The 21553-nt window shown below is 42.7% G+C and overlaps 1 protein-coding gene across 16 annotated transcripts in view; it reads right to left on the bottom strand.

Moving 5' to 3' along the window:
- Positions 1–9222: 9222 nt before the first annotated feature.
- Positions 9223–21553, bottom strand: part of UNC79 (unc-79 homolog, NALCN channel complex subunit) — a 144316-nt gene continuing 131985 nt past the window's right edge. For 15 of the 16 annotated variants that reach the window (XM_065593522.1, XM_065593523.1, XM_042858643.2 and 12 more), the window contains 4 exons: positions 19715–19912; positions 17233–17310; positions 11497–11538; positions 9223–10674 (listed from right to left, as the gene is read on the bottom strand). In XM_065593522.1, the coding sequence (XP_065449594.1) occupies positions 10474–10674; positions 11497–11538; positions 17233–17310; positions 19715–19912 (519 nt within the window). In that variant the 3' untranslated portion in view covers positions 9223–10473. Of the gene's footprint in view, positions 10675–11496; positions 11539–14179; positions 14411–17232; positions 17311–19714; positions 19913–21553 lie in introns of those variants that run through there. The other variant, XM_042858651.2, reaches the window with a different exon arrangement.

Genomic DNA, 21553 nt, shown 5'->3' with positions numbered 1-21553 from the left:
GAAAACAGTCTCCCACTTGTTTGCCCTTCCCACGTGAGATGTCAGCATGCTTACCTTTCCCGCACTCCATTCCATGTGATATCTAGGGGATGATTACTTCATATATGGCCACAAGCTGCTAGCTACAAGGTCATGCCTTCAGAGAACGATCAGCCAATAAGAGTTTTTTCTGGCAACGCAAGTCTTGCAACTAGATATCTAGCTATACCTTTTAGTAAGAGGAGTTTTTGCTGAAATAGTCAGAACTGAAATTATTAGCTTTTATCTGTTTTTCCCAAATTAGTTGCTGTTCAGTTTCAACCTCTGGACTCCTATTAACTTTTAATCCAAACCAGGGGTCAAAAAAATAAATGACAGTACCCTTCCAATCTCAACCCCTCCCCTCAAATTTTGCAGCTTTGAAAATTATGATCATCCTTTTTTTCTTGTATGCTTTTATCAGCTATGCAAGAGTTCACTTTGAAACCTAATGGTGACGATTTAAATGTTAGCACAATTTTGAGATGAAATCTCCATCTTCCTAAAAGGATTGGGAAGGGGAAACAACTCTACTTTCACACTCTGCTTCCCTCCATTCCCAGCCAATTGCTCCAAAAACATAGGTCAGACCAGTTGTTCAAAAGGAGACTCTTGATTATCTGTTTGTAATTTTAGGGCCTTTATCCCCTGAGATCCAGCCAAAAGATCATACACACGTGGCCTGACATTCTCTCCAGTAAGCAGCAGTGGTTCATGCACGCTCCTCAGTATATTACACAATCATGTAAGCTATCCAGCTCCCCGACCCATGGGATTTACATTTTCACTGGAAAATCAATATCCTTCAATGGCAATTTTTTTCTTATGCCAGCGGTATTGTGAGTACCATTAATACCTTATTGATATTAATATGGGTGGACCAAGGAGGCTGTGTAGGATCTAGATCCATATTGGACTGAAAATAGGGCTCAGATTAAATGTTATCAGTTTAGAAGTATTAAGTTTAAACAGCACTAGGTTTCAAATTTCATGCTAGCAGAATCGTTACTTTTGAATAGTGGAAATTTCACAAGCTCAGCTGTTCTCTGCATCCAAATGGGAACCAAAAAATAGACTCCCTCCAATTTTAGATCCAGCCTGCAACCAAAAACCACGGGGATAAATTGGATCTGGAGAGTCAAATATGAAACCCATTAAAATCCAAAGGCTTTTGGATTGGAGGTTCCAGTTTTGGCTCTTCTCTGCTGTTTGTATCAGCAGCTGTATCCCTTTCAAGCCAAAGCTTTGAATAAAGAGAGAGAGCAACATGTTTTAACACACAGAACCCAGCCTGCTAGCCCCTCTGTTACACAGTGTGCAAGGGTTAATAGCAATGTAAACATCCCAAGATCAAAGCTTTGTGAAAGGTCAGACCCTAGTCTCCAAAACTTTCCATTACTGAGGGGAGTGAGTCACTGTCAGGCTCAGTGCTTGCCAAATCCTTCTCTGGAGGTCAGAACTGTGCAAACCTTACAATTTTCACCTGCTGAAATCTGAACAGAGAAGTGAGGAGCTCAGCTGATTTAATCTTCCCTCTAGTCAGTTTTTCCCCTGGGAATCACCAGCCCATCCCCTTAAACAACAAAATAAAAATTAGAGTCAGAATCATTGCTTCCCTTTTCAGAGGGCACCCAGGGGACATAGATCACAGCCAGAGCATCTTCATTTGCTAGCAGGTACATTCCTGGTGACAGAGGGTAATTGCTTCTATAAAGCAATTATAAAGCTTCTATAAAGCTGTAAAGTAAGCACCCTGAGGGCGTGGTAAAATCAGCACAAGTGTGCATAGGCCTAAAACTTGCAGTCCTTACTCAGGCAAAACAATCTGTTGCCTTCATAAAGGAGTTTTGCCCAAAGAAGGATTGCAGGACTGGACACACTGTTCCTGGAAAGCTGCTACCAGTTCAGCCTGCTCCTGTTTCTCTATCACTGGAATTTTCCCTTTGATGGAACCAAAGCTAACAAGTACGGCCCCCAGTGCTTCGAGCATTCCCATGCAGAGGCCCACAACCTACTGTGTAAGGCAATGACATGCAATACATGGGCCTATGAACATCAATCTGACCCAGAGCTACATTAGGACTCCCCGCAACTTCAAATGCCATTTCCTTACAATAAGCAATACTTACCTGCAAAAATGGCACAAATGTTGGCTAAACCAGGTGTGTTTCTTTCAAATGCTTTCATCTTAAGTCTTTGGAACTATATTGTGGTTACGTTAAAAAAACTACGCTGGAACCTTACCTGATTGTGGTTTGTAACATTACCTGCCCTCCTCCAAAAACTAACAATTGGCACATGGGAGGGCACAGGCCTGGCTTTGCCTCCCACCTACATCCTGTAAGTGTGCACCATAGCACTGGCCAACCCACCCCTTTGTGTGTGTGCTTTGGCTCCAGCCTGAGTGCCCTGGAGGGAAGGGGTTTCCACTCTGCTCTGTCCTCCATCTCATACACCCACACAGGGCCAGCCACAATTTGGCTCCCATTGCACTCCTCTTTAGTAGCCAGGTATAGTTATAGATCCCATGTTCTTCTTAGCTCAGAGACTGCTGGCAATCCAGGGAGACTACCCACCCCCAAGGGAATAAGGAGGAGGCAGGGCCACGTATGGTGCGGTGCACAGAGGAAGTGAAGGAGGCAGGATGCATGGGGGCATGCTACCCCTTCCTAAAGATGGCAGGGCTAATCCTATGCCCTTAGGAGCACTGCATCATCCCCAGCACTGTCCTGTTCCTTAACGGCCCAGTCTCGGCTTTAATAAACACATCTGCATGAGGAGGACTAAGGCATGGCAGCATTTGTTAAACAGCATTCAATATAATGCGCATCTATAATAGGCTAACTCTAGAATCTATATATGCTCTGATATCATTTGCCTGCATCACATCCTCACTGTGACAGTCCTTATCCCTCACAAGATAAAACTACTGGGCCAGATCCACAGCTGGTGTAAATCTGGGTCGCTCCATTGACTTCAATGGAGCTACAGCGATTTACACCAGCTGAGGATCTAACCCTTTGTCAGCATTTATACATAATCTCCTCAAGTCCAGCCGCATAACACAGGTAAAGTTTTCAATTAATAACGATTTTTAAAATATGGGTTATTTATAGTCAGCTTTATTGACATTTTCCTATGAGGCAAAAATTCTCAGGTTCGGAAAAGCTTTTGTAAAGAACCTGATTGCAAGTAATTTGATTTCACGGGAAAGCCGTAGAGCTGTCAGAAAAGCAAACCTGTCCAAAGAAAGACCTACCTATGACATTTTTATTGTGTGTGTAAAACTTTATAGACACGCTGTTGTACCTTTTTGAAAGGATCTAAAATATTAAACAGCCTAACCGTTTTTGTTTGCCCCGCTACTGAATTATACATAGACAAAGCTGACCTAGAGTTACACTATGTCTATCAAACTCAGAGCTTCCCAGCCCACAGTCATGGTTTGTCAGGTTTGATGGGCAACTGGTTAAATACAATAGCAGAGTGTAATGTTAGCGGTGCAGCTCACAGATTGCTCAATAGTGAATTAGTATATTAGTAACATTTATCAAATCCAGCAAAATATTGGCAATTAATTGAATAATTTTCCATCATTTGGATCACGGATTTTTTTTTAAATGTTAAGTTTCCTTAGCAGTGAGTGAAAAACCAGCCACTTATGAAAATAGTGCTTTTGTCTTTACTATTTGGTACATACAGGGCAATAATATATGGCTTATTTGCTGCTGAAAAAATACTAAGCACTTCTGCCCCACACCCTGGCTCCTACTGGATTGGAACTGAACCCCTTGGAGCTAGTCAGTTCCAGCAGACCTTCCTTCCTTCCACTTGGTCCTGCACCACCTGACCAAATGCATTTCTAATACCAGCCTCTAACCTCCCAGAAGCAACCACAAGATGGGGCAGCAGCTGCAGCTGGAACTGGGGGAGCACCAGACCCTCTTCAGCCTAGGATAACATCAGAACTCTTTTCTCTTAACTTTGCACACTACCACTTGCTGTTCTGCTTCCTGTCTCTCCCAGCCTACACCTGCCAACCATACACCTTGCCCATCTCATCTCCCTCTGCTTCCCTCTGACATCCTTTTTCAGATCCAAACTCTTTCACCAGAAGTGAACATAGTAATTCTAGATTCTTATCACTGTAGCTGGAAGAAGTGTCTCCCAACAACCTCTCCACCTAAGCAGGGACCTGTCCCCCACATCCTAAACATGTGACATTGTAGGCCATAGTCTTGAGAGCATAGGTGCCGGAACTAGCAGGAGTACACGCTGGCTTGAAGTGGTTTCCATCAGAGACAGGGTTTACAGATTGGTTCAATGGCTCTCAGCACCTCCACTATACAAATTGTTCAGGGCCCCGGCTTGACAGGGTCCTAACCTGGTTTTAGGCCTAACACCAAGTTGAAGATCCACTCTGTTCACCAAAGCTGGGATTTTTAAAGGGGTTTAAGGGAAAGTCAATGGGGGTTGGGTATGGAATGCCCTTTGGCCCCTTTGACAATCCCAGCCTCACTGGAGAGCCAACTACTGTGGGTCAGATTTCTTGGGACTTTATGGGGGTGCACAATGGAAGAGCAAAGTGAAAATACCCTTCCTGCCCTGCCCTGGCACATCCTGAGAAAGGGCCTGGAAGAACTGCAATCCCTGGGCTCTTGTGACCTTCTCAACTTTAATGGGGCTGCACAGGCTGTAGTTTAGAGAAGCATTTGGCCCCACAACAGGTTTATCACTCCCCTGGCACATCAGGCCATATTGCATCATCACGTTTTAAGCAGAACTGAAAAAAATGATGACATACTATGGCCCCTGGTTAGGACTTTTAACCAGTGACAAGACTGTAATTAGATGTCACTGAATGGGTTAGATATGATGTCAGAGTATAAATTAAAATCAGCTGAAACACCATTTTATCTGAAGTGTATTTTTCGATGTGAATAAAACTGTGAGGTGTTTAAAGAAACTTGTGCAGAAAATTAAGTAACTCAAGGTGTTCAGTGCATCCGATAACCTTGCCATGCAGGACACAGCGTTATGTAATTTACCAGTTGTGCTGCCTACATTGTGGTTTTTAAACAGTCATTTGATCCCAAGTGCCTTGTCTTGTCTTTGAAAATTTTACTGTTCAGTGCAAAATAAATGGATTCTTTTACTAGGTCAGCTGTGGTAACAGCCATTGATTTAAGAAGCTTATCACAACATATGACCAAATGCTATTTCTAAGCTCCAGCTCTTTAAGAGTACCCAGAAGAGAGACCACAGCAATCCAAACTGACTCTTCTTGACACACATACAAAGAGAGATGAATTCTGGGAGCATAATAGAACAAGAAGATTAGTTTGTGTTATTTGGTAGCATTTTTATGGAACACCAAATGTTATTTACTTCCTAATCTGCCTACAAAATACAAAGATTTGCTACTCTGAGCTATTTCAGAGATAATATGAATGACTCGCTTGAGCATATTACCCTCAAGTAGCCTAAAGATATATTTTAAACTCTTTAAACACAATTAAAGTAGATCATTCTCTTCTCCTTAAGGCTGCCTACATTGTTTCCAGAGATTTATATTACACTGTAAAAATTGCACCTTGCATACACTACGTATTAAAGCACACATCTAGCCAAGTTAAATGTATGATCAGTATTAGCTGGCATTATTAAAAATATCCCCAATAATCTGTCACTTCTGTCATTCCCCTTGGGGTTATTTGTTCCTTTTGATTTTATGCCTTCTTCCAGGCTGTCCTTATGCTGGATTGAATATAGCTTCCCAATTAATATATTCAGTCCTCACTTACCTGCTTCAAAAAGACCCATTTGTTCCATCATGCATTTTGATTATAGTTAAAGATGGACCAAAACCAAAGCCTTAAGATACTGACATTCAGATCTTACCTTTGTAGGGCACTGAGCCAAAACTGTATCCAAACTCCCCCAAACTTTGAAAGAGTCTGGATGTGAATCTGGATGCAAACTCTGCTGCTCTGACCCATTTCTAATTTTATGGACTGTCCACCAGCACATTTTGCATTACATTGTTCTGTACTGTAACTCTGGGTGGTTAGGCCTCTGGGACAGGTTCTATGCACAGTGCTGCCTACACTTACCGCACAATAGAAATGATAATGATTGAGCGAATGTGGTTCTGCTCTGGAAGGTAACTCTGTATAGGTAACACTGTGGAGCTCAATGGTTGTCTTTCAATGACTCCAGATCAAGTATATTCCCTTTACTAGTAAACTTGTAGGGTTTTTCCTAGCTGCCCAAATCACAAACTTACCAGGGAATCTAAGTCAAACTGGGATCCTTTCTATCTTGCCCATTATCACGAGTAATACAGGTTCTGCAACCTACATTCTGCCCTCAGTCACACCTGTGCACAGTGGAGTAATTATCTCCAAAAGGTTGCAGGGGGAGGGGCAGAGACACTCCCCCCTGCCCGTCATGAAATCCCCCCCTTCACTGCAACCCCCAAAAGAGTTCCAACACAAGTGGCTTTCACTCACCTTCCTTTAAACAAAACACAAAGCCGATGCCCCCCTCCCCCAGTGTTTACTTTGCTCTGCTCCTACCTGTCTTTCTCTGATGCTGCCTTTGGTTGTTCCTGTCCCGTGTGGTAGCAAGCTCTAGGTGCTAAGCTGAGTTTCAACTCTCCCACTCCACTACCTACTTTGTCTTCTCTCTCCCCTACAGATTTGTCTGTGTGTGAAATCTTCTCACTCTCACCTGTTTCACACGAACTCCCACCATGTGTCTTCCTCCTTCTCTTCTAAGCCACCTCTCTCTCCTCTTGCTTCTGAGATGCTCATCCCCCAAATCCCACCCAGTCTCTTTTCCAAGATCCCCCTCACACTTGCCCACCACATCACTTCCCCAAACTCACCTCAATCTCTTTTACCCCATCACTCAGCCTCCTCTATATCCTGCCATCATCTTCTTCCTTTCCCAATTCCACCGAGAGCTGCCCTTTAGACCCTGTGTCCCCTAGTGCCTCTCACTTCACAGCTGTCTCCTGGTCAGGGTTCCCAACTTCCAAATTTCTTAAAACGGCTCCTCCCTCCTGGTCGCTCGTTCACTCCCCCTTCCCCAGGGCTCACCTGCCGCCTACAGAGCTGGGCTGGGAGCAGACACAGAGCCTGCCTGCCCACAAGATACAGGTAGGAGGTGGCCCCAGCTGAGAAGGGACTGGCGCAGGTTGATGACATGGTCCCGCCCCAGCCCCATGTCCAGGGCCAGGCTGGCAGGGACCGGGGGACATGCTGGCGGTGGCGTTTGCAGGCAGCAACTTCCACCTCATTCCAGCACCCTTGCAGGCAGTGACCGGATTTTTGGTGTCCGGTCAGTACTTCTGACTGGACATCCTACAAGTTCCCCTTCAACTGGACTTTCCAGTTGAAAACCAAGCCCCTAGCAACCCTACTTCTGGTGCCTGTCCCCCTATAACTGCCCCTTAGTGCCTATATTACCCATCTGCCTCCCCAGTGGTGTCCCCTAGCATCCATCTTCCCCCCCCCCCGTGCCCACCCCCAAAGGTGCCCATGTTACCCCCTAGTGTCCATGTCAACCCAGAGGTCCCCTCCAGTGACTACTCCCCCAAAGGTACCCCCAGTGTCTGCACCCCAGAGGTGCCCCCTAGTGCTCATGTCACCCCCTAATGCCCGCCCCTCCAGAGGTTCCCTCTAGTGCCCATGTCAGTCTGTAGTGCCTGCCCCCCTAGAGGTGTCCCCTAGTGACCATTCCAGCTGTCCTCCCCCGGTGCCTGCCTGCCCCTCACAGCTCCTCCCTGCCTGTCCCCTGAGGGAACAACAATTGCTGCACATCCAGGCCCCTCCGGCTCTACAGCGGCTGCGGCCACGGACGGACCCTAAGGAGCCCATTTCAGGCACCAAACCACAGCTGGTTCCTGTCTGTCCTGCAGGAGGAGATGGCAGCCCCATCCTGGCTGGAGGCTGCAATTGCAACAGCCTCCTGCTCCTAGAGCTTTTAACAGCTGAACAGCTGATCAGCAACCTGCAAGAGGAAAAGGGGAGGGGGGAATAGGATGCCAAGCCCAGCTGCACTAAGCCACTTCAGAATCCCTTTCCCTCCCTCCCTTTCATAAGTCTGCCAAAAGTTGGAGGAAGGCATTGCTGTTCCTCCCCCCCACCCCTCATATGAAAGTTGGGGCGGGAGATGTCTTCCAAGCCTCCCTCATTACACCCATTATCTTCAATGGGATTACAAAGGTATAAACTATGCTGTTGATAATGCACCACAGGGAATGCATTTTAATACAGCCAGATGTAAAGTTGTATATCTAGGAACAAGGAATGCAGGCCATAGCTACAGAATGGGGGACTCTAGCTGGGAAAGCAGTGACTCTGAAAAGGATTTAGCAGGTCATTGTGGATAAATAACTCAATATAATATCCCAGTGCTGCGATACAGTAAAAAGGGCTAATGCAGTCCTTGGGTGTATAAACAGGGAAGTAGTGAGTAGGAGCAGGGTGGTGATTTTACCTCGGTATATCGTATTGTGAATTTGATACTAGAATAGTGCATACAATTCTGGTGTCCACATTTTTAAAAGGATGTTGAAAAATTGGAGAGGGTGGAAGAGCCACACAAATGAGTCCAGGATTGGAGAAAATGCCATATAATGAGAGATTTAAAGAGCTTATTGTGTTTAGTTTATCAAAGAAAAGATTGAGAGGTGACTTGATTACAGTATGTAAGTACCATCATGGGTGAAAATCCTGGGTACTAAAGGGCTCTTTAACATAGAGGGGAAAGGCATAACAAGAACCAATGGCTAGCATGAAGCTGCTCAAATTCAAATTAGAAATAAGGCACAAATTTTTAACACTGAGATGATTAACCACTGGAACAATCTACCATCTCTTGATGTTTTAAAATCAACACTGGATACCTTTCTGGAAGATAGTCTTTACCCAAACACAAGTTATGGGGGGTGAAATGTAATGGCTTGTGATGTACAGGAGATCATAATAGAGGATATAATTGTACCTTCTGGTCTTAAACTCTATGAATCTATGAGGGAACAGAATCTCTCTCTCTCTCTCTCTCTCTCTCTCTCAACTTTGTTGATTCTGCAAGGCTAATAGGAGAAAAAGAAATAAAATCTTTACTCAAGCAATTATTTTCAGGACTCCTCTCCCCCTCCAAAGGAGCTGGGGAAAAACACATTAATGCTGAGAGTGGTAGTAAAGGGTATGTTTTTAATATGATTTTAATATACAGCTTACATGTATATTTATTATTATTCTAGTCAGTGCATTACAGTAATAAATATGAGAGATATCATTTACGAATCGACAGAATTAAATATTAATTACACGAGGTGATAAATTCTGGTCTTTTTAGGAATTCACCAAAAGCCACTGAAGACAATGAAAGTCTTTCCATTCACTTAAATGGGCTTTGGATCAGTCCTTTAATGCTGTTAAAATTAATTTGTTATTAAACAAACTTTCTATGCAATATTATGCAATAGCTATAATTTGTTATCATCATAATGCAAAAGTTCAGGACCAAACCTGCTCCTACTGAACTCTATGGTAAAACTTCCCTAAACATGAAAAAGAGCAGAATTGAGCTGTACATTTTTAATTGCACTGTATACAAATATTCACAAAAGACTAAAATACAGTATTCACAAAACTAAAGAGGTTTCCATGAAGCTTACAGGAAAGTACAGCACAAAATCAATGAAGTGAAAAGTAACTTTTTCAAAAAATAATAAACCATACTTGATAGGTGTGGTAAACATTAAACAAAAAGACAAACTGGCACAGTTTAACAACCTCATTTCTAAGCGTGCTTTGTAATAATGCTCCTCCCAAGCTGCTGTTTTTCCAGAACACAATGACAAAAAGCCTCATTGTAAAATCACTGTTTTACAGTGACAAATTTTATTGCATTGCCAATTGAGTTTAAAGAAAAAGCTGTAGAAAGGATCCCGAAGCACCACCACTACCACTACCACCCCACCCCACCCTTTTTTTTTTGGTTATCATCCAAAATAGCAACATAGCACTTTCACGCGTTGATGAATACGCACTAGTCTAGTTTAAAAAAAATAGAAGTTAATTAAAGAAAAATTATTTTTGTTTTTGTTTCAAAAATAATATAAAAAACCATTTCAGAATCAAATATTTCAATGATTAGAGATATGTTTAGCATGAAAGATAGAGCCCAACCCTGCAAACATTCTTGAGAGCAATCTCAATGACTTCACTGGGCCTGCTCGTATGAGCAATAATTTGTATGTGTGATTACAGACTGGCAGGATCAGGCTCTTAGCTTTGCCCTGCGCAAGCTTTTGCACAATTGTCCTAGGCTAAAAAGCATAGATAAAGTACTAATATATACAAAAATGGGCTTTTATCTTATAGCTTTAACCCTTTTATTGCTAGTCCAAAAGTGAGGATTTGGAACAATTTACATAATTCATAGAGGATAAAACTGAGATGCAGCTTCAGATGACTGAATTTCCACTTGAGCCATTTTAAACTGGGTACACTGGAGCCATTTGCGGAGTGCAGATGAGTTATTGTTCATTTGTCCTGACCCCTGTAACATCCTCAGGCTGTGGTGGTTCACGTTATTCTGAATGGCTTGAAGGCGCAGTTGGAGTCCAGCAGATAAATGCTATTAAAACCAGCAGAAGATTGAGTTTCTCTCTTTTATTCAATACATACACTAAATCAGGATTATTTAAGATTTTTTGCCAGGAACAGATTTTGGGAGAGGAGGAATTCCCCTGCATGCGCCACCCCCCTCTATCCCAGGTCTCATTCTACCTCGTCTCCAACCACTGACAAAGATGTTGTCACAAGGGGCATTGATTTCAGGCCACCATCCCCCAAATCACTATGTTCTCAACAGCAACTTTATAGTGGAGCTTTCTGCACAGCCTTTCTTCCCATCCACTCTTGACTGACAGGACCCATTGGTACACCTCATCCTCGTTTCTGTCACAAACAAGGCCACTTAGTACTATTATCGTCCAACCAGCAGACCACAGCAGGTCAACATCAGGTGCTGCAGAACTGAAAGCCACCCCGAATCAGGGGTTCTCAACCTGTGGATCATTGTCAGGGGATCTTGGACCACCCTGCTTTGCTTAGCTAGTTAGATGGGAGTGGGGAGGGCTTCCCATCTAGATCCTAGTTAGTCAGATGTAAGTTTTGGGTGGTGCAGTGTCTCAGTACGGAAAAGGTTGAGAACTACTGTCCAAAATGATGCCTCTACCCATTCAAATTTGGCATATTTAATGCCGAGCCACTGATTATCCCCATATACCAAGCAGTTTGCATATTATAAAAAGATGTATGTTGAAAAAATAATATGGAGTTTTTATGATGCATTGTCAGAGAGTTGGGAGTGAGAGTCTTATTTCTAGAGTACATTCAGACAAAACACAGAACAGAAATACCAACAAGCCTGAAAGAACAAGAGAAAATAACTTACCTTTAGATTTGACTGAATCATTGGCAACCACATAGGTATTAGCTGTACGAAGAGACAACAAATATTTTGATAGTATACTATATGGGCCCATGAATCTGTTCTGGTTACAGCGAGTCAGAGCAGGGTATGTCTAACTCATTTAGCCCTTTGAATGGATGGTGACATGCTGAAAGGACTCATCCATAAATATGGAAATGTCTTTGTAAAAGAGGGCATGCTGGACATGTGGCATTCAGAGGTTAAGAAGCCAGCTTTGATCATTTGTATCCTATTTTACAATAAGGAGCAATTACTGGTACTATTTTAAGGCAATGTCGATAGTTTAAAATAAAAATCCATTAAAAGGAATATTTCCCTGGAGGTGTTTTCTTAATACCCAGGTGAGCAGGTATTGGAATGAATGCGGTCCAAGCATTGCACAAAAAGGTGCACACTGTCGCAGATGTTGAAGAGTGAAAAGGACTGAGGAAGAAGTTCATGATGATGCAGAATATTTTATATTCTGATCACTGACCATTGTTTTATAGGTCAACAATCACAGGCATCCATGCTATACTCACACATCTAATTGAAGCCCAAGACCTCCTTTCACCATATACAACGTCTAGCGGACAGTGAGCTGGGTATCTTAGTGCTGGGGCAGTGGAAAAGGAATTTTCCCTTCAATATGCCAAACAGCTGTGGAGTTGCTGTGCAGCTCTTACTGCAGCCCTTCATGGGAAGGATGGGTGAACCCACGTAGCAGTGGATCTTCCAGCCTCACCCTTGCCTTGCCATGTCTTAATCCCTCATCTCCAATGATCTCTCTGCATTGTCCTAAAAGGAGCCCTCCGTGCACCCTACTCCCAAGAGATAGAAGACTCACTCATCAGGATGAAAAAGTAACTCTTAGGCTCTGACCTATGCCTGGATTTATTTTCTCCAGGATAGAGCATCATCAATCTGCACTCAAAACTCCCACTGACTTCCCTGGGCACTCTATTTGCAGAGGAACTGCAGGATCAGGGCTTCATGTGGTCATACTCCAGACACCAACAGAGTAGGAGAGGCAAGGAGGGATCTGGGAATCCATAATCCAAGAGCTGATATTTGTTTCTGGCTATATCTCTTAACAAAACTTTTATTTGAGAGTAACTTTACATGACAAGCCTACGGAAACCATTTCTATCCATGCTCTCCAATATTAATTTAACCACTGGGCATATTGTTCTGAAATGCTTCTCCAAATGGCATCAGAATTTGCAATTTACCAATTATGCTCCTGAGAGTTGTAGGTTAAACCTAATCAGTATTGACAGCATTAGATAAAGCACCATTCCCCCCATTTAAAGAATGCTAATTGTTTGTCTGGCTGCATAACATAAATTTCAGTGCTGTTTTGCTAGTGGATCATATGCAGCTCTGTCAGTACTGATTACTTGGTCCACCAAATAAAGAACCAGATTCAATCCTCTGCTTCTGCAGGCAGATGGATGCCAAAACAGATGGAATCCAGCCAGAGAACAGGGGAGCATTAGCTCTGTAATCTCCTTCCCTGGGACCTTGCAGAAGCTCCTCCACTGGAGCTCTGATGACTCAGGTCTATGTGGGGTTTTTGAGAGGCAGAAATAGGACAGCTAAAAGAGCACCCACATTCCATGGCATGCTCCCCCTGCTAACCTCACAGACTTACCACTGGAAATCTGAGCAGGGGTTCATGCTGCTCCTATGGAGTTAGCCAGTGGCAGCATGTTTCCTGCCAAAGGGGAAGGGAAGCTGGTCGGAAAGCTGTGCAGAAACACGGGGTCTCTTATGTACCCCAAGATCCACACAAGGTTTAGGAGGACTGAACTCTCTGCCTTGAGGGGGTGGGGTGTTAGAGGAGAGCAAATCCTCCCACTCCCCGCACTGTCACCTAGCTGGATGGAGGAGGAAGAAATTGAGTTGGAACTCTTGGATTTTTTTTCTTTCCATCTTCCGGTCAGGCTTTTCTCCAAAGGGGGGAATATGGCTTAAAATTCCGGCCAAAAAGTGCTATCTGCCAATAAAAGGGAGCAGCTCTATCCCAGGGGGAAGCATACACCGCGCAAGTGGGTGGGGAACGTAACACCAATGGCTAAAAGTAGATGAACTCAGGAGGTGGAACTCTCACCGTACCAGTCAAAGAGGAAGGGGAGTTGTGAGAAAGTGCTGCTCCCTGCCAGTGAGATGGAAGAAAGCTCCTCCTCTGCTTGTAGTTTAGGAGGATCTGCAGTCCCCTATCTTGCTCTACTTTCCCTGGCTTTACCCTCCCCCCATCCCGTTCCTAATAAGGTTCCCCACCATGTCAGCATCCAAGTAAACACACTTCCCATAATCCACCTGGCAACATATGACCCTCTGACTCCCCGTTGTGGTGATCACTACAATTACACATTTTTCCTGTGTCTGCTGTGATGAAGTTGTACAGTGGCCTTCTTGAACATTTTAATCACATCTGATTCCCTATCTAGAATAAGAAATACAGCAATAAACTTAATTAATGAAGATGGCAAGTGTGCAGGGTTTAGTGGCAACCACTGTGCTAAAAAGAGGTGGGGTTGGTGGTGGTGATCTGATTTGCACAACGCAGAAAGCTCAGGAAAAGGATATTAAGAATGTGCTGAAACTGAGTAAAAAAATAAGATTATTTTTCACCCACTCTCTCCTCCTCACCATTCTTTAGTGATAATTTATTTTTGTTTGAAAGGCTTACATCTAGGAAGGAAGCTTTGAAACATAAAATATACTCTGTCCCCCTACACTTAATTACCAACAAGGTCGAGGCAATACAGGATTTTCTAAATTGTCTGAAACATAATAAAAAACAACAATCAGCCAACAATCAGAGAGCTATTATCTTTGCAGCTTCTTCATGTAGGTTAGGGCCGTGAACATTCAAGTCTTCTGTGCAACCCTTGAAAATAAGACAGTTTCAAAGCTGATTTGGGGTAAATTTCTTGTTTGTAACTCAATGGTTTTCAACCATTTTTCATTTGTGGACCCCTAAAAAATTTCAAATGGAGGTGTGGCCTCCTTTGTAAATCTTAGACATAGTCTGCAGACTCTTACCACAACTTGAAAACCACTGCTATAAATTATGTAGGTGCCAGTCATGGCTCCATAGTTAAAGTTGAGCTCTGCACTTAAAGCAGGGATTCAAGCTCTTTGGAATGTTTTTAAAATACAGCATATCCTCCCCACAATTACAGAACTTACTTTTAAAGTAGAGATTGAATACTAACACAATGCAAAATACTGTGTTTCTAAAAATTGATTTAAACTAATCTGGGACTACAAACACGAAAAAGCCTTAATTATAAACATATGGTTAATGCATGGTGTCACTGCAGGGGAGAGTTAAGGTTGTCTGGTTGCCCTATGTATTCCCAAACCTTAACATACTTGGATTTCTTTTAAGCTTATCTCGAATTTCCTAGATTTATCATGCTTGTTTTTGCAATAATTACAACATCCCTTAATGAATTTTACTGTAAATTACTGACACATACTCTCACTCTTAGCTCCATTGTACATACTTTTTGCTTGGGGATTTACTGCAGAATTTGTGCCAGGCTCGCCTTTTCTTTGGGTGGGAAGGCAGCTTTAAAATCCACCCTGGACTTCATAAGATCCTGATTCATAGGTGCTGAATCAGTGCACCTCCTGGGAACCCTGTTCATGTCCCATCCTGGGACAGCCTTGCCCACTTTTAGGGCCCCGCCCTGCACAGCTGAGGTACTGAACTGAGCTCTTTACCTTATTATAAATCTGAATTTTAACATTTGCTAATAGAACCTGAATCTTTTCAATCCAATCTGCCTCATGCTCCGTCATCCACTACGAAGTGAAATGCTATCTCATTCAAATGTCACCTCCCTCCTAGAGAGGGTCAAAACACATTTACTGAAGGGAAATACATGAAGTGAGGCAGTGAGCGAGTATGTCTGAAATCTTTTCAGAAATTTCATTCTTTGACTGAGATATTGTCATGTAGGGAATGTTTAAGTAGCTCTCCACAATGCTACAACAGTATAACTCTATCAGCCACTAATTTTAAAGAAGGCATGGTAACAGGGGGATTGCCTTTCAATTTTAGCTTTGTGTTACTGCTGGACACTAATGGTATGTCTACACTGCAACGTAAGCCTGTGCTTGAACCCGAGCTCAAGCCACCAATCTGCAAGCACACATTCAGAGAGCCTCCTGGGTTTGCAATGGAGAGCGAACAGATCAAGTCTTTGGCAAAGTGAGCTGCTTTCTGGTAACTTGCAGGGAGGGCAGTAAAGTTTTCCCACAGTGCATCATGGTCCTAGTGCTAGAGCAGCCACATTTTGGGGGGATGGGAGGGGATGCTAGGGAGTCTGGGATATGGTTACTTTCACTTGGGTCTGTGCACTGCAATATGGATACCAGAGCTCTAGGTTTCAACACAGGTTAGAAAAGTCTTAACATAAGGTCAAGCCCAGGGCTCCCTAACACAGGTCAGATGACTGGAGTCCCATTAACCCTGCACTTACGTTGCAGTGTAGACATATCCTAAGAGGCTAGAAAATAATAACACACAGTTGCTTGCTCGAATGCAATGCAACAGCTCAATGTACAAAGGAACACAATTCATCTAGACTCATAGGATTAAGGACTGCTTTGCTTGCTGTTATTTCATCTGAAAAACAGCTATCCAGAGGACTAAGTGGGAAAGCATCTGTAATGCTAAAAGACTTGATTTATCCTGTGTGACCACCCCAATTCTTTTCATTTCTTCTTTGGTTTGGCTTGTTTTACTCAGCTCAACGCAGGGAACACCACAGTGTTCCCTCATAGACTTTAAGGTCAGAAGGGACCATTATGATCATCTGGTCTGACCCCCTGCATGCTGCAGGCCATAAAACCGTCCCTACCCCTTCCCTGGACTCTGCTGCTGAAGTCCCCAATCCTGCCGATTGAAGTCACTAATAACAGGATTGGGGACTTCAGCAGCAGAGTCCAGGGAAGGGGTAGGGATGGTTTTATGGCCTGCAGCATGCAGGGGGTCAGACCAGATGATCATAATGGTCCCTTCTGACCTTAAAGTCTATGAGGGAACACTGTGGTCATCCACAAGGGGAAAAATACTACTTTGTTTAAACTTTGGACCAAATGCTGCAGATTTCCAAAGGACTTTTGCACAAGCAAGGCAAGCAGGACTTGGCGCTGGCCTGGTGAATAGCCTATTGTGCTTTCCTAAAAGAATAGGATTCACCACCTAATTATATTCAGTTAAGTAAGAAACACACACAGAGGCATTTAATAAAACCAGACATTATTCAGGCACAAGTCTTGTGTTATCACCCTGAAAGAATTTGAGTGCCAGGACATAACCATGATCTGCAAAGGAAGCTGAGTGACACCAACATTGTTAGGAATTAGAGATTGGTCCAAAACGGAAACTTAAAATCCAGATTTTGAATCCTGCTCCTTGCAAAGTTCAGGGGTATTTGAATGCAGACTTTGCGTTCATTCTGTTATAGAAACTAGGAGTAAATAAGATACAAAGTCAAAATTCAAGGGCAGTTTGGGCTCAGGGTTTTGGTCTGTGCCTCTATGTTAGGAATTTTACTCTTTTAATGTTGTAAAGAGCTATAGTCCCGCACTGACCTTTAACCTCAGCCCCTTCTAGTTTCCCCTTCTAGGAAGTCTGTCGGGAAAAAGGTCCCTACGAATCCTTAAAGAAGTATTCACAACATGTGATTCACATACCTTGACAAAGATAGTGGAATTGCATTCTTGCAAAGCCTCCATTAAACTAATCACATGTAGACACACCATTTCCACCATCTGAAAGAAAATATATTAAATAAATATCCAGTGTAATAATATTGTGAACACAGCCAATAGTCCCTAGGGATAGTCTCACTCCATTTTCTTGGCAGCTACATTGGGGCATAAGCTGTATGTTTTTAAACCACTGACATTTCAGGTTAAATATCACATGATGACATGGGGGACATTTCTATTTACTAAGTCTTTCTCTGATGCAGCAGCATCTATCTGTTAGAGTGCTCTACATATTTAGTTTACCTCCTATTGCACACCAAGACAAACTGTCTTCGGTTTTCTTCCTCTCAGTCATTGTTCCTTCTACTTGTCCCTGTTGGGTAGTTCTCATCAATCACTGAGTCAGAAATTGGTATTTTTATTTACTGAATTCCCTTTAAAATTAACTTAGTCACAAAGATCAGATTTTATTTTTTCCATCTGAAGGTGATTTATTGTTCTGAATTGGCAGGGGGCCATGAATATATAATTCTTGGATTTTATAGCATGAAATACGGCATTTGCAAATATTAGCTTTTTGGTAGTAAACAGCATTTTATGTTTTATGTTCTGGAAATGCACAGGTACAACAAGACAAATATCTTGAGATGGCAGTAAGTATTTGCAGTGCCTGTCTGAACTATGCATGGATTCCCCTATATAACAATAAATTTAGCTTTTCAGTATTACTTGTCTTCTTCGAAGAGCTTTATAAACACTAACTAATTTAACTTCAAAATACCCCTGTGAGAATAAGTATAATCCACATTTTACAGAGCAGGTAGCCAAGGCAGAGAGTTTAATAACTTGTGCCAAGGGCCACATAATAAGTCATTGTTAGAACTGAGATTAAAACTCAGGGGTTCCCGGTCCCACACCTTTCCCCTTAGATTTGAGGCTAGTCAGAGATCAAGGTCACGCAGAATTCCAATTGACTTCACTAGGAGTTCCAGGCTTACAGCAGCAGTTCCCAAACTGTGTTCAGTGGACTACAAGTGGGTCACAGAGCACTTAACTAGTAGTCCATTGACTCGAGCTGGTCACCCAGGCTTCTCCACATTTCCAGAGGTTAAAATCACATTAAAGGACAGCTATACATATATTAAGTACTTGCCTAATGTGTCTTTAATGTAAACAATTGCTGTAGTTGGCACAAAAATATTCCAACTGCAGTCCATGTGACTGCAAATGAAATGGAAATTGCCCAAGCATAGAGGGGATGGGAGGTGGTCTACATGATCATACATGAGCAGGGAGGTGCTCCACAAAGCAGTCTCTGCATAAGGTAGGTGGCCCACATTCTAGAAAATGTTAAGAGCCACATGCTTAGAGGACCAGGCTATATGTGAGGAATCTCTTTGTCTTGGGCCTAGAATCAGAGCCTTCAGAGCCAAAGCCAGCAATTACCATTTCAGCTAACGGAGAATATCCATCACATTAGTAGAACCAAAAGCTCATGATGAGTCTGGCAAGTGAGAGACTATGTACCTTGCCCATCTTAAGCAAGCTGTCAACCCTGAGCATGCAAACAGAGGGAGCTATTATTCTTGCACTGTGCATGCTTTAGGGCCTGAACCTCTGAGGCACTCAGCAATGGGAGTTTAGAGCACTCAGCACATATCAGGAGGCACCGGGCAATTTGCATAACATTGGGTCCTTAGTGAACTGCACCTACATCCTGCACCTGCATGCTAAGCAGTGGAACTGGATGAATAATTTGTAACAAATAACTAATTGCAGGGCCGCCCAGAGGATTCAGGGGGCCCGGGGCAAAGCAATTTTGGGGGCCCCTTCCATACAAAAAGTTGCAATGCTATAGAATACTATATTCTCGTGGGGGCCCCCTGTGGGGCCTGGGGCAAATTGCCCCCCCTCTCTAGGCAGCCCTGACTAATTGAACAAATTTGGCTCATTTTCGGTTTGTGAAATGTCTATGAACAGACTGCGGTCTTCTCCAATCATTCATTACTCAAAAATATTTGCTGAATGATCTCTGTGGATTATGCTTGCTCAATAACTTCTTTGCAACCAGTTAACTGTGAGAGTTCGGTATTGATCATTTGAGCTGTATTGACTGAACACATGGGTCACAGGGTAAAAACTCAAACAAATATTTACAGCACCATTCTGAAGTATTTGATCACTTCTGCTATGCAAAGTCAGAAGCTCTAACACTGAACAGCTCTAAGATCCAGCAGAACTGAATAGCACTAAGATCCTTGTTCAGATCACCACAGGGTAAAATGATTACTAGTTATCTTTCCCTTTGAACTCTCAAAGGTAACATACTGCACTTCCAAAAATAGCACAATTGCTTCACAAAATTATGCATAGTCCCATGTATTCAGTTTTAAACTTTAAACCTAGAGGGTTTGGCTTTATATAAATCTGTAATAAACAAATCTGTATACAGCATCTGACTCACCACTTTGTTATGTGCCATAAGCTGTATGATACTAGGTGTCACTCGGCTCCAGAACTCCAGAGCTGTAAGGATAGCTGTAAAGCTAAACTCATTTTGATTTTGGACCGTAGGAGCTACTGCTGTTTGTTCACAATACACTGTCCAGAGCTGAGCAAATATAAATGCATGGAAGAGGGAACACATGTGCAGCACTGATGTCTGTGGAAAGGGTAACAAGAAGAAAAAGGTTTTTCTTGAAATAGTATAAAGTGCATTCCCCATCACAGTATCCCCCATTAACATAAACCTCCATCAAATTAAATCCCCCAAGAAATTCTCCCCCATCAAGTACTCCCTGATCAAATCCACAACTATCAAAGTGTTTCTCTTGTTAGGATGCAGTAAGTGAAAGGCATCTGATAACAGCTCATGCATGTTGAAAGAATATGTTTATATTTACAGCCTAATAGCCCGATCCTGCAAACAGATCTGCACATACAGGCCCTTACCTGTGCAGATGCACTAAGGGGTATTAAAGTAAGGGTCAGAGTGTGAAGACCACTTTGTCCTTGGGAACAAATCCTGCTGATCTCACTGAGGTAAAACTCCCATTGCCGTCAATGGGAGGCCTGTAGGAGAAGGGCCTTATGACTCATGATCTTAAACATGCTAGTGCCCAAGTCAGTGGGAGTGAGAGTTTCCCAAGGAAACATGTATCCACACAAAATAAATCATTTTACATCAACTTCTTTTGATCTGCAACCTAGTTCCATCTTACCGGAATATAATCACCCCAAAACACCTCCAGGTTACAGCCCCATAATGGGAACTTTGCAAGGCTTGCTGAGTAGTTTTACAGATGCACCTCAGCATGACCCTTTCATAATAAATGTTAGATGTAGTAATTTCTGACAGACACGCCAAAGAACTGTCATGACTCCTAGACATGTCACTAGTTCATTATAGAAGAAATGTTCTACTGTAGTTCAGGTCATAGATGTTTTCTCAGTTTAAAAGCGCAACAGTGATTCATGACCAATGCCAGTATGACTGCACCAAACACTGCCAGGGTTGCTTGGTAACTGGAGGGAGGTATTTGAAAGAGCAAAACGAGCTAGAAGGAATGAATAGGAAGCATCAGTCTTGAATGGGTGAGGGGAGGCCAAGTACTAGACAAGCATGTGATCATTCTACTTCTGTAGTTAATAAACTCCTATTTATTATTTATTTAATAAACACATACCGCCTACTGCATCTATGTTAACTATTGTCATAAATGGTTTACGATTTGCAACAATGTGCACTGTTCATCTTCAAAGCACTTGACAAATCAAGCTGGGCTTGAGCCCATCTCTGTTTGCAAATATTAAATCATTTTTAATCCTCATACTATCTCTGTGATGGAGGTTAGCATGTCTTATTTGAATAGAATAGAATAGTCACTTGCTACAGGGAGAGTCAATGTGGAGCTGAGAGCTAGGCTTAGGACTCAGGAATTCCCATCTCCCACTCCTGTGCTCAGACCACTAGACAGTGATGCTCTCAGACAATAAAACAATCTAGCGAGCTGATTTTTAGTGAATTTATCACTGGTTTTCTGAGTCTATTGGGGCAGTTACCTTAAGAAAGGCTGGGCAGGTTTGGGGTTTCTTTTCTGAATTATAATCATAAGTTTTTTATTATGCTTCCAATTTCCTATATCTTATGAATACAGCAGCCTGCTAAGTTTGGGCAGTTTTAGTTTTAGTATGGTGGGACCATTATTGAACAAGAAAGTGGGCAGTGTAATTTTAAAACATTCAATACTGCTGGAATATTTTACTTGTACAAGGGGTACCATCTGGGAGTTTAAGCCACTTT

This window comes from Chrysemys picta, chromosome 4 (genome assembly GCF_011386835.1).
Source record: "Chrysemys picta bellii isolate R12L10 chromosome 4, ASM1138683v2, whole genome shotgun sequence".
Lineage (NCBI taxonomy): Eukaryota > Metazoa > Chordata > Testudines > Emydidae > Chrysemys > Chrysemys picta.
Note: the sequence above shows the minus strand (reverse complement) of the source record. Positions and strands in the feature narration are given on the sequence as shown.